The sequence below is a fragment of the Melospiza georgiana genome, chromosome 6 (genome assembly GCF_028018845.1).
Source record: "Melospiza georgiana isolate bMelGeo1 chromosome 6, bMelGeo1.pri, whole genome shotgun sequence".
NCBI lineage: Eukaryota > Metazoa > Chordata > Aves > Passeriformes > Passerellidae > Melospiza > Melospiza georgiana.
The window spans coordinates 37,393,477-37,407,916 of NC_080435.1; the positions used below are offsets into that span (position 1 = coordinate 37,393,477).

General features: G+C 34.9%; 1 protein-coding gene across 4 annotated transcripts in view; it reads right to left on the minus strand.

Moving 5' to 3' along the window:
* HEATR5A (HEAT repeat containing 5A) overlaps window positions 1–14,440 on the minus strand; it is a 64,178-nt gene that overhangs the window by 35,796 nt on the left and 13,942 nt on the right. For 3 of the 4 annotated variants that reach the window (XM_058026404.1, XM_058026402.1, XM_058026401.1), the window contains exons 5-15: window positions 13,923–14,031; window positions 13,255–13,404; window positions 12,827–12,998; window positions 10,648–10,808; window positions 7,898–8,153; window positions 6,784–6,939; window positions 5,819–6,069; window positions 3,337–3,448; window positions 2,325–2,477; window positions 928–1,027; window positions 173–282 (exon numbers count right to left, since the gene is read on the minus strand). In XM_058026404.1, coding sequence (XP_057882387.1) covers window positions 173–282; window positions 928–1,027; window positions 2,325–2,477; window positions 3,337–3,448; window positions 5,819–6,069; window positions 6,784–6,939; window positions 7,898–8,153; window positions 10,648–10,808; window positions 12,827–12,998; window positions 13,255–13,404; window positions 13,923–14,031 — 1,730 coding nt within the window. The remainder of the gene's footprint in view (window positions 1–172; window positions 283–927; window positions 1,028–2,324; window positions 2,478–3,336; window positions 3,449–5,818; window positions 6,070–6,783; window positions 6,940–7,897; window positions 8,154–10,647; window positions 10,809–12,826; window positions 12,999–13,254; window positions 13,405–13,922; window positions 14,032–14,440) is intronic. The other variant, XM_058026405.1, reaches the window with a different exon arrangement.

Here is a 14,440-nt window from a genome sequence, read left to right on the forward strand (position 1 = left end):
TCAAAACTCACAGTGACTTTGCTACAATTCATCAAACTTAAATAGAGGGAATAAAGTTTGTTTTTTAGAAAAGGCAGAACTGATTTTTGCTGGCTGAATATGTGTTGGACAAAAACTTTAAAATGAGCCCACAGTATTCTTAATGGATTTCTCCTTGCACGGAAACACGTACCTTCGTAGGCCTTTGGGGGCAATACTGCTAGTAACTCATACAGTTTCTGTCTGTAAACTGTTGATGGTGTTTTTAAGGAATTTCCATATGACTTGTATATTGAAGAAAGCCTAAAAATATAAAAAGCATGTCATAGATAGGAAGAACTCCAAGTTTTATGTAACACTCCAGTTTCAACTGAATGCTTTTAAAATCTATACATATTAGAAGTACATTTTGATTTGCACAAATAACAGTAAAAGGAAACCAATTTATTTCACATGGTCTGACAGAATGTCTGTTGTCCATTTCCAAGCATTATTTTCATTTTATACTAGAGAAATAAACAAGCTTTCTATTTATTTATATTTATGACAACAAACTTTTTTGGATATATTTCTCTAAGTTAGAGCTTGGAACCCAAATGCATTAAATTGTTCTATATTCAAAAAGCAAAAGTTTAATAAAACCCCTTCCAGCTTAGATCTGAAATTAAATACAAAAAATATCCAAGTTTTTCAAAGCATATTCTTGAACTTAGTTTCTTATTTAATAAAAAATAATGGTATGTAAATGCAAATGTGTATGTTTTATTAAAAAAGCAGTATATAAAAACAAACTTAAACTCTTGCAATCAAGTCTTCCTTAGATTTTTCACAACACTGGAATCTGCAAACACAGAAACACTGATTTTTGTCCCTTGAAAAGAAATTTCTTTAGAAAGTGCACTAATCAAATACAAGCTTTTCAAGTAACAGTTTTTTAAATACACTTACTGTGTCAATAAATCAACAGCACTTGGGAGAGGAGGAAGAAGTCTCTGAACAACTTCATCCGTAAGAAGACCAGCACAGTGGGAAACAAAGCTTTTAATAGCTACAAAAGGAATTGGATTTCAATTAGTGTGAGGTAAGTTGAAGGAAAAAAAATCACGTTAGCAAAGTAATTACATTACTACATCACTAATAATGAATAAAAGTAGAAATGAAAAAAGTCAGATGCACTGTTTTGGTGTCTCAACTTGGACATTCATATCCTGACTTTTAATTGCATACATAAATGCAATTACTTTTTGAATTCAGCTATGAACTAAGTGATAGTATGTAACTCAACTTCATGGTAATTCATAATAATAATAAAAAGAAAATAGGAACATAAGTGACCTACTGCTTACTTTACTAGTTTTCCATTAAAATTTAGTTCAATTACTGTACTCTAAGAACCAATCAGCATGTATATAATTTACAGAAAACTAAACTTGAGCTTAATTTCCAAAAGCACCTAAAGAATCTACCATATTAATTATCTATCACCTAAAGATAAAAATGTTGAAAGGTTAATTGTTCAGGTACTTCTAAAATGAAATTGCTATTGAATTCAACATCTTCTGATGTATCTTAATAGTGAGAGAGCAGGGTGCTTACTATACCAAGACTCACATTTCTGGAAAGCTAAGCACCCTTTAGTACTCTAGAATACAAGACTGAAACATGTTAAGTACTTGAAGATCACTGGGGCAATTTCTTGGAACCCCAAATTCACAGTACTTCATGATAAAATCCTGCAACCTACCAGAAAGCAGCCACATTCCAAGTGCTGTTTCCTAGCTGAGAATTGCAACTACCTAATTGAAACATTTACCCAAGTTCTTCCATTTTCACAAACATGTTTGAATGACTCACTAATTCTGTTTTGCTTATAGTAAGTTACATGGTAGAAAACAAAACCACTATTTTCCAAACATAATAGACTGTATAAACAAGAGAACACAGCCTGCTTTGGATCTTCAGTCATTGTTGTGATTTGTTTGCTAAACATGAGAAGCAACCTTCCTGATTATCATTTATTGCTTGAAAATCAACTGATTAGAAGAAGGAGAAGAAAAACTCTCTTGGGGTTTTTTTTTATTTTTTTGTTTGTTTTGTTTGTTTGTTTGTTTGCTTTCCACCACAAAATGAAACATACATGATATATAAGCATATATTTCTTGATATATAAGCATATATGTTATATAGCATGTATGTTATATATGGAGGGAATATAGACTTTACCATCTAGTGAAAAAAAATCAACATGGAGTGTTCTTGTACTTTCAGAAAGAAAATTAACTAATAAAATTAACTAAAATTAACATATAACAAATATGCAGAGAAAGACAGCAAATTCTGCTTACCACAGAGGGCACCAGCACGACCTTCCAGTGTTACTTGCCAGGTAAATGCATCTCCTCGTGTCTTCTCTGTTTCCAGGTCTTTAGGGGATGATGGAAAGATGCACTTCCACAGTAACAGGATTCGTGGCAGATGATGTTGGACCACTGCAGGACCTGTAAGGATTGGTAGTTGTCAGGCCAATGCAAGGATTAATAGAACTAAATTTTCTTTCCTTCTCTTTTTTATTGTGTTCACAAAATCTCTGCAGGAGTGAACAAAACCATATGCTACTTTCCCAGCCTTCTCATGTGTAATTTCTCAAATATTTATTGTTTCGGTACTTCATTTTCATATATCACTACATACCCATTGACACATTTACTAGTAAATTACCAAACCAGCTACAATGCCTGTTTGTTACAAAGTACAGACCCTGTGGATCACCAGCATGAAAGAGATGCAAAGATAAATAGTAATGTTCAGAAAAGCAAACATTTGTTTTAGGTTAATCAAGTATAACAATATAAAAAAGGGAGTTGTTGGGCAGAAGTAATACATTATACATAATACTGAAAACATTAAAAATATGACCAAAATAAAATACGTTCTTCATTAATAATTTATTGACCACAGTCAATAACCTGACCAGTAATACATCTTAAAAAGTTCTGTAAGATTTCAAATGCCTGACAAGCAGGAAATGCAAATTATTAGCTCATTTTTTGTTGTGACAAATATTTTAAAGTTCTTCATGATCACTTGGTTAGATTTACTTCGAAATTTATTATCTAAATTTAATTATTAGCAGTCCCACTCAAATCACTCTTATTCAAACATAGCTCCCAATGAACTAATAGTAAATTGGAAAGAGGTAACATTTTTATCTCAGAATGTTTTTCTAAATATTTCAACATTTGGGGTTTTTAAAATTATTTTGCAGCAGGAAATTAGACAAAACCTCAAACAAAAAAATCAGAGACAGAATACTGAACACCTTAATGTAGATTAAGAAGAACTGTAGAAAGTTACTACCTAATGTCATGAGAGCAGCTATCAGGAGCCATCCAGCCTGCATTCGCTGCAGTGAAATGCGACTGTTCTGAGAAGCAGAACACAACAAATCCTCTGCTACTGTCATGATTACCTTCAAAGTAAAAGAGAAAAACAGAGAATCACATTTTGGTAAATACCAATTTTTTTTCAATACTATTTGGTGTAATACTTAAACCTATTCTCTTGCTCCCAGATTTCCATCTTCCTCTTGCACTATGGCAATAAACTCAGGCTCATGAAATTGCAATTCCTGACTTCAGCACTAGTCTAGGATGGCCTCAGGAGTTCTCTGGAGTACTTTGTATGCTTCTTTGCTGCTCTGTACGCTCTCCTTTATCAGCAGTAAAATGACAACTGATAATTTCCACAGGAATGTGCATTGGAAGGATACAAGTTTTCTGACACTCTGTTTATGTCACAATGTATTCATGACATCTATGAACTACAGCTCAGAAGAAGGGTTGAGACTGGTAATTATGTTTTTTATCCTTGTTGCACAATAAAGTCTATCGTTCTCTCTGAATATTTATCAAATCAACAAATGGTATGACTGACAAAAAAATTAAAATAGTATAGTTAGAATTAATCCTATTTTAGCTGCTCCAGAATAATTGCACATGCCCTCTATGTGCTAAATGCAAGGTGACTCCACTTGTCACCAAGAGATACCTACAACTTACATTGAGGAACACTCTTGTGCCAATGCACAATTACCACAGTATGTCTACAAAGGCTCTAAGTATTCTGCATGTTGTTTGCTTCAATTATGTTTCACAAATGCTAAAACACATCTTACATCTTGCATTATGTCCAGTCTCCAAAATAAACTGCTCATAAGTCAGTATTCCAAGTAGAAGTGTCATTACCAAAAATATCATTAAAAAGCTTAAGATAGAACATATCCTTATATAAATTCTTTTCACACTTAATATGGTATGAAAGGCTGCATATGAAAGTTTTCTTCATGAATGTTTGAGATTTTTACACTTCCAAAACTTCATCTGATGTCTTTTTTCCAATCTGAAGTATTAGTTTCCCCAGTTCCATAATGCTACCAGATAGTTGTAAAAGAAGAAATGTATCTGTATCAATTCCTGCTAGAGTTAATACATTTGATTCTAAAATCAAACAGTACCTTTTTAAAATTATACTACTAAAAAATCACTAAAAACGTAGTATACATATACTACCCATAAAGCATACATGCTAGAATTGATGTAATTTAATGATTTCTGACAATTTTTCTCTGTGTACTAGCAGGAATGCCTTATATTTGAAGAATTTTTAAAAACTGAATTATAAGCAATAGAATGTTAAATATATATAAGCCCACTAATTTTTCTTTATGTTCCACCTGCAACTCTATCTCCTCCCAAAGGAAAATCCATTAATATAGAACAGCTTCTCTACAGATCACTACTGTCTATGTTTGATATGTCCTTCTCAAAACTGCTCTATTCAACACTGGTCTCTTTCTTTTCCTCAGAAGAAGAACTAGTCTGGAATCTGGCAGTGTTCCTAGGAGAGAGCAGAAAAGGGCTTTTGTCAACTGTTCTGTTCTTCCCCCCACCAGCTTAGTACAGAATACAGTGTTCCTCCCATTTTTTGTTGTGCCCTCCCATACCTCCTCCCTAGCCCTATTTCATCCTATTACATTCCTCTAAAAGAAATCTTTGTTAAGAATTATGTTTCTCTGTTAAACAGAAACTTCAGCTCTGCTTAGGTGCATAGAATCTGAATGACACATTTTATCTAAAAAAGCGGGCAAATGCCATCCATTCTGTTCTCTCTGCATGATCTTTCAGCAATCAAAAGGAAAAGTTCATCAGTCAGGACGTTGAATGTCCAGAATGTTCTTAATGTCTGCTGACACTGAAACAGTTATTTCCAGAAGAAAGAATGTAGGTTTCTACATCATGCAAAAAATTAGCATGTGCTGCTGACATTTGTGATCCACCACAGTTTTCCAAACATGAGTAACTCAGTGGATAAAGCTCCCATTAAGATGGAAACAGCTCCTTCCCCCAGTCTTTATTTCTAGAGCTGCATATCCTTAAAACTTCAGAGCACAGCATCTTCTATCTGTGCTACTGAGGAGATTGGCATCTTGACTGAGTCAACGCAAGAAGCTGATTTCTGTTATAGTCTACAAAACAAAAGAAAAGTGTCTATCTGTTGGACTTGACCAACGATTTTCAAGATAACTGCAGTTATTGCTGTAAGCACTGACTAACCTGTACACTTGAGAGTCATTCCCAAGAAACAGGATTTTTTGCTCCTCATACATGTGAGAGAAACAATTGCTTATTTGAGTCATGGTATGCTTCAAAGTCCTCTTCTTGAGGAACCAAAGTATCTCATCAGTATCACTGGGTATTGTGATCATGTCACTAAGAAAATATGCAAATACCACTGCAAAAAAATACAAGAACAGACTATATGAAAAGTATTCACATCATACCTTCCCTTTTCCATGTGGAATTCCTAAAGGACAATGTTTTACGGCACCCAGCAAAGCAGCCACAGCAAAACTATAGCCAGTTACTGCTTCTGGGCAGGATTTCAATGCACTGAGGCGTTCAATGCAACGATCCAACAGCAGGGACACATGAGAGGGCAGGGCTACAGCAATACAGCGCAAACACCACGCTGCTGTCAGTCTAACTGAAATGCTGGGATGAACAATGACAGAAATTACTGCCTCCAGAACACCTGAAAAATAATATGCACAAACACACTTAAAGAAGAGGCAAGCAAATTGTCAAACAAGCAAAAATGTATACACAGGACTGGCAAACATAGCATGATCCAATTTCTATACTTCTCTTGAAAAAGTACTATTATTTTAAAATAACTGTAACAAATTTAAATAATTAAGCTCTTTTTAGAAAAAATTATCCTGGATGAAAAGCAACATTATGGAGAAAACCTAACATATTGCACAGTTATCCCTCAACATACATAGAAAATATCTGTAAGCTTCTGTAAGGAAGCAGAAATCCATGCCATGGATGCAGCTAAATAAGAAAAATAAAGGTACCCAGCTCAATCAGTTCTACTATAAACATTATGAAGTGTTGCAATTTAAATACGACCCTTAAGGGAGTAAAATTAAATGAAGATTTTTTTTTTTTTAAACTTACATACTTGTACAGGTTAGGAAAGATACAGAACTCTTTGGGCAATGTCTAAAATTTTCCTACAGCATGTAAGGCAGACAACTTTCCCTCCTCGTCGTCCCCCCCCACCCCTTTTTTTTAAAGTTTCTTGGAAGAAAACAGAAAATAATAGAAGAACTATGGAGGACTCTGGTTAGGAGACTGAGCACGAGAAGAACAGCCATATGAAATCACAGAAGAGCACAGTGAACAAACAAATATAAATTTGATTTGTACTCTGGTTCACAAAATAATTCAGGGCTTGTACCTGTACCGGAGTCTTGCAGTAATGGTGCTGCTGTAGTTCCTAAGCCATGAATGAGGCTTCCGAGCTCCTGAAGTGCACACACAAGCACATGCTGACTTGCTGTTACATCTGTTGTATTAATTTTTGTTTCCAAGTTACCATCACTTATTGCAGCATCTGATAACACAATAAAAGAAAATCACCATGAAATCATTACCAAAATCAAACAAACAGATGGTGTAGTAACATCTGTGAGGGCAATTGTGTGGATAAATGGAAAATACCAAATTACTTATCTTTACATCATAGGCTATTGTCTGCCCTACCAAAAGTAACTTGAATAAGACTTACTTGGATATAACTAGCCAGATTTTACTGCATTGTAGGGAAAAAAACAGGAAGAAAAGAATGAAATCAGGAAGAAAAGAATGAAATCTTGCAAGATCAAGCAAGTGGGAAGGCAGAGATATGGAATGAAGAGGGGGGGAAAAATATTATGCTTGTTGAAGGTTTATATTTTGAGGCACAGATCATTATGTCTCTTTAGACACAAAACATTTAGATATTTAAATCAGATACAACATGTACACCAGAGGACAACAGGTTATGTCCAGGATTCTCTTTCTTCTCCTCCAGAAGGACAATGGTGGAAGATCAGAGGCATTTTCTGGAAGCAGTGTACAAGACCTTATCATGCAAGAGATCTTTTTTCTTCATGAGAAAAGCTCATGTGTCATTTAGGAACAAATGCTTCTTTTTTGAACCTTCAGTAGTGTCAACTGCTCTGAACAGGAAGGCAGGATCTGACTAGAAATGCATTATCTGGCAACCTAACTTACTTTGCAATACTGTCTGTACACTATTATTGCAATTATTTCATTTGGTAATGGTTAAAATTTTATTTGCCAGGAATAGAATGTTAAAAAAAATATGTGTATACTTATGTGGGTACACACAGAAGCAAATAACCAGCCCAAGCTAAAAACAAAGCAGTCCATCAAAAGCCCTCTACATTATCATGGTAATAAATCAGCACTATATATTCTATTTCTGTGGATTCTGGATTAGGTAGTTGGACAATCACTTAAAAAAGGAAAAACAAAGGCCTGAATGGATAATCTTGTTAGACCCATACCTACAACTTTCTTCAGTTTCCAGATGGCCTGACAAATCTCCTTGGCAGCTGCAATCTGAGCCTTTTCCCCAAGCAGGCCTCCTACAGTAGCTCGAAGGATGAATGAAACACAGCGGCGACAGCCGATAGCATCCATGGCACTCTGAACAGCCTTGGGGTGAGACTGAGACACAAGATCCAGAATATGAGATAGGAAGGCAGAGAAGTTCCTTTCAAGCCATTGTGCTCCTAAAGTAGAGACAAATACCACATATGCCTGAAAGAGATTTCAAAAGAAACGTACTTTAGAGGGAAATATGTGGAAATTCACTGCTAATTATCCTACATGCTTATTTTTTTAATCTTCACATTGCCGCAACTAAAACACTAAACTGAAATGATTTAGAAATTTATGCATCCATAAATCACATACTTTCTCACTTTTAGATATCTATATTTTTTAATATATGTATTACTTTAATTTTTAAAAATAATTTAAATTACTATTAAAACTGTTATGGGTCCCTTCCAAGTCAGTGTATTCTCTGATTCTGCACTAGTAATATTGCAGCCTGCTTTGACTGTAAGTTATTTCAAGCTGCTTGCCCATGTCATCTCATTCCAGAGTGTGAGAAATGGCAGTTTACCCTGCACAGGCACTTGTTATGTAAAACACTGTGTTTGTTCCCACTGAACAACAGCTTCCAGCTATTTAACATTCTGCACATGAACCCCAAATTTAATGTATGAATGCATTTTGAGAACTACTATGTTACAAAACTATAACCCATAACCCAGAGAAAATCTGGTTATTAAAGGGTCTGAATCAGGGAATATTTGCAGCCCCAAAGCACTGTTCTTCAACCCAATGAATTTTAATAGTTTGCCTTGCAATGGAGGTACCATAAAAAGACTGTCACCACAAAGAGAAAGAATGCAGAATCACTTTACAAACCTAATCACCACAAGACCATTTATTTCACCTCATAATAAGCTCCCCTACAATTGCCTTCTATGTGCATATGTTGGATGCTTTTAATGAATAGATCAAAAAAACAGAATACAAAAAATGAGAATATGCAAATGAGCACACAAAATTCCTCATAAGAAAGGAATTTTCTGCTACAGCTTATATCAATCTACTTTCAACTACTGCTTGTATCAATCAATTTCTGTATTTACCTCATACATGCTTTGTCTTCTGTCTAACATTCACAACAAAATTACTCATTTAAAAGAAAGGGAAATATTGTAGACAAAATAATTATACTATTAGATCCTGTTAGCAGGTTATTGTTCTTGACAAATACTACTTAGGCTTCATAATGCATCAGTACATTACCCTGGTTTTACAGATTTGAAACCTGAGGAATTTAACAGGATAAAGACTTGTGAAGAGTGGCCACGTGTTAAATTCTGTCTTGAACTTGGCTTGAAAAAATCTAAAATCCTCTATATGTAAGAAGTTGTCTTCAGAGCCTTTCTTATTTTTAAATTCATAATAAGCTGCAACTCACTAATTAATACATTTTTTAACTGCACGTGTTTTCTATTCACAAGCACTGAACAACTCACAATTTTTCAACCTTGTTTTGTAGAAACATAGCACTATTTAAACTGTTCTGGTCCAGTTTGAGTGTACCATGTGGCACAGGTACTACTGTGTTAACATAGATACATATGAAAAAGGAGACACCTTCCAAAAACCAGGACAAATAGTCAAAACATTCAACTGAGATATCTGATATATACCTGGAAAACTAATAAAACTACATGTATATAGAACACCCCTGAAATCTCTGGCATGCATTTTCTAGGCAAATAGCTGTTTCGTAGCTTTTCTGTTCTCTCTGCCAAAATTTAATACTTCCACTCAGCACGACCTGAGCACAGAAGACAATTTGTAGCACCTTCTAGCTGTTTCACTGCAAAATGTGGCAGCTTGTATCAGTAATGCAAGCTAATTTAAAGATCTTTTGCACAGAAGTTGAAATGTACTGACAAAACTGCCTTACTGGCAAAGGTGGTTTTCATATAGCTGTGGGACTGTAACATACTAAAATAATCACACCTTCTCGTGCATCAATGTTCATCATGACCTTTAGTCTTGAGTCACAAGTTTCACATTTGAATATCTACAATTCAGCATGTTTACATCTAAGATGATATTTACAGAATGAAGCCAACCTGATATTATCTGAAAAATTTGTACTGTTTTTACCAGCAGGCACTACATGGGCTGGCTTCAGTCCTGCTCACTTCCTGTTCTTACAAGATTCTATGCTTTGAGCATCCTGGAACACAGCAAAACAGATGCTGGCTTTTTCCACTGAATTCTTTTCCTTACTTTTCATGCACTTACTCAAAGCAGAAACAACCTTTCAGAATTAGACTTGGAATTCCCTATACAGCAGGAAACTATTTCAAGTTCAAACATTTCTTGTAACTTCTCCCTTTAATTTTCAAATGTAAGGAAATAAGTTTTAAATTTAAAAAATGTATTTATATCATTTATTTGAAATTCCTATCATGTGAAGCTTTCACAAGTAGTACGTATTTAATTTTTAAAATGTCAAACTCTTGGGTAAACAATACGCAACATCAGAAGTCTCTTTTCTTTCTAGTGTGACTCAAGATGTAAATTCTTATTTTGAAATGTATACATTTCATTACAAACACAAAAAAAGGACGAAAGAAGAGATATATACAGAGCAAAGCAATTATACAAATGTTTGGCAATCTCAGAAAATCATAACTGACATAATCCAAACCTGGGTGACTCCAACTCTAACATCTCTGCTGACTGAACTGGTCCCTTTCAACATATCACCACTGGCTCGCAGAAATCCACAACTTCCACGCAGAAATCCAGTTCCCAATAGCTCCATCACATCCTCCAAAGAGACTCTGCGGAAGTTATGCTTGGTGGACGCTAAGAACAGATGTACATCTTTAGAGGAATAGTTCAAAAACTATATTTCAAAAGTAGAGTTTCAACTCTCTTAATTTCAGTAAAAATAATTTGCACAAACTCAGTAGCACAATCAAATCCAAATACTGTTTGAGCATAACTTCACAACAGAAACTAGGACATTTTAGCTCTCAATGCTCCAGCAAAACAAAGTATTTCTCAAGTTTTTCTGCTTTAACTACTTTTAAGTAGTTGAAGCCATTACTTAATATGCATATTTACATTTACCCACCCTCAGTATTTACCATCTATGCTCCCTCTGCAAAAAAGGTCTGTAAGGTCTACTCCTACCACCCACAGCTTCATGGAAGTCCTGTTCTTACATATTACAGCTTACCAGCAAACACAACCTCTATTCCAAACCTCAGACAGGGCAGAGCCCCCTCTACTACACTTAGCCAGGTAAAGACACAGCTACAGGTCCTCTTAGAAAAAATATCAAGTCACCTTAGCATTTAAGATAGTCCTCTAAAAGAGTGAGAAAAATAAAATATGCTTTCAAGTGTTTAGGAAAATGATCCATCCCAAATTCCTATTCCAGTGCTTTATTTCTTGATAGAAAGATCATTTAAAATCCATGCTGGGATATGTACGTGTAAACTTAGCACAATGACAGCACACTGTGCAAACTGTCCTAAGATTTTCACTGTGTTTTTCATTCTCTTTCAAGGCTTCAAATGAGAAAAGGAATGAGAGGATTGGAGATAAAGATGTCCAGAAAAAAAAAATTAACAGAACCCCCTCAATATCAGCAGTTTATCAGATGCAATGCACAAATTTCAGGAGTACAAATTTCTTCATGTACTGCTCCCCCCACCTCTCCCCCAGCCCCCTCTAGTCCCCATCTAGCTTCTGCCCCACTTAGCTCTAACTCCTTTTTAACTAAAAATAACTAAAATAAGGACAAAACTCCTTGAAATAGCCAACCAAATAATTTATAAGCTTCTTATATAACCTTATCTTAGAGCCTTAGAAATAACAAGTACATTGCTTACATAGATTAAAGGAAACTAATGAGTCTATAAAGAGGTCAGAATATTTTTTTTTTTATTTTATTGAGAAAAGTGCTGATTTTTTTTCTGTAACACAGTAATTCTCTCCAAACATTTCTGGGGGAAATACTTTGTAAACCAAGACTTCAGAGTCTACAATGCAAATACACAGCCTCAAGGATTCTGAAAGACAGTAAGTTGGGCTGAAAGGCTGAAATGTCGTTTTGTCATTTGCTGGTTGTTGCACTGAAGGCCTTCTCTGCTGTCATTAAAAGCAGAACAATCAGTCTCAACCACACTTATTCTGCATCCTGTTATATATTGCTTAGATTACAGTTAGACATTTACCTTGGGGCTTCTAAGACTAAAACCACTCAGTCTGAGTCACACAAAGTATTAGAGACAGTAAATTAGTGCCAGGATGCTTCAGCCAACTCAAGTACTGTTACATAGCTGTTGTGTGAACAAAACTGCCTGCTAATTTCTGCTTCTGATCATATTTATACTGCTATCCATGGACAATCCAGATGTTGTATCGACTACTGCAGAAAAACAGCCTGAAGGTATCGCTAACTTTTTAGTCTGACAGAGAGACTGCCTCAAATCTATTTCTAAACTGCTTAAATTAATCTTGCTTTTCAATTCCTGAAGTTACTAATTTTTCTCCATACAACAGCAATCGCATAGTGGAGAAAAAGTTTTACTAACTATTTTCCATTGTTCATTATTATAGATAGATAGATGATAGATAGATAGATAGATAGATAGATAGATAGATAGATAGATAGATAGATAGATAGATAGATAGACAGATAGACACAACCAAAAATCAGCACTTCACAAGAAAAAAGACCAAATCAGAGATATGAACAGTCAAAAGAAGCTTAAAATGGGATTTTACATCAGGCTTCAACAGAACTTGAGAGCTTCTTATAATGTGACAAACTTTTACAGATGAGGAATCAGCAAAGAAAGCACATGTTTTACCTGTTATCTGCTTAGATGTTAGAGCTCTAGCCAATATTGTGCCTAAAAGTTTTGAAACTGCTAATCGTACATCATAATTGGAACCTTCAAAGGATTTAAAACATAAGGTAACAACACTATCCAGGTCCGTACTCCACATAAATATTGCTTCATTTTGAAGTTCAAGAAGACACTAGACAAAAAAAGGGAAACAAAAGTGTTTTGACATGGAAAAGCACTCAGTAAAAATTTTAGTTTGCTGCATAATACACTGAGTTCTCCCTAACAAAATACTTGCATCATAGTAAAATTACTTTTATTTTTTCTGCCGAGTTAATATCAAAGGAACACACATAAGCAAAGAATCTTCTTACCTCCATGTTCATCGATCATTAAAACAGAATTTAATGTTTTAGGGAGCTACTTCAACAGCTATTGGAGCAGTTTACCTTAGCTGCAGCACAGCGGACAGCCATGGATCGATCTGTCAGACACGATCGGGCAGCTTTGTAAATATCCCTGTGACAGGGGACAGCAGCAGCTCCTAAACCATTTAATATATTTTGCAAACTAAGCATGATTTCATAACGACCTTGAGACTGAAAAATGAAAAAGAGAAATGTTAAAGTTTTGTAACCCTAAGTTCCTTGGAAATTCAAAACACCAACTACTGAAATAAGTAAGGAATGGCTGAGTCTTTTAGAGATCTATTTAGACTGAAATAACTTAAAGCAGATAACTCACCCCAAAATTCTATAAGCAAATGAAAATAGTAATTCTATGTTCTATTGAAAAGCAATAATTACAAGTATAAAGCCCAAAACAAAAAGTACAAGCTATAGAAAAAATGTTCTCATTAATAATGTAATTAAATTTTCTAATTTATCAAGTACTTTCATGAAATCAGATAAAGAAAAGTTGTGATCCATCCTTTTTAGAGTCATAATCCATTAACTCTAATACTTCTTTAGAATTTAGACACTGATTTTTATCTGACTTCTCACAATTTTTTTTTGTATTTTGATATCATGCATTTTCTCTAATTCATTGGTCCAGCTACCAGCACTAAAAATCCTTTTATTTTTCCATTCATTTTTTAAACATGCTGTTCCAATACCTCTGCATTCTTCATTGCTTTAAGCACATTCCCAACGGTGTCAGTAAAACTGTTTCCCAAAATTCTTCCCAATTTTTTGTATAAATAGCCCAAGCATACCACCGCAGCACTAAAACAAAAGCAAATCCAAAGACGCGTGAAAATGGATGCACTAAGAGATGAAAGGGATTAAGACGACTGAAGTAATCAATGTGCAAACAGCAAAATAACTAAACAGGATGTCCCAAAAATGTAAGTGGATCATCAAAAGGGAAAAAAAATGGTCTGTATGTAGCACATACCCTCTAGAAGAAATGCAGATACAAGGGTTGCTAAAGTAACTGGGATAATACAAGAATTCAGGTAATACAACCTTCCAGTACATTTTGCAAGAGGAATAGTTCTCACATCCACCTTTAAACCTTAACATTAATTTCTTACTAAGCATGCTCTGTGTCATGCTGCAGCAGATGCTGCCAGAAGTAGTCAGGGACAGGTTTGTTTACAATTTGATGGTTGACACCAGGCTGAAATGGTCT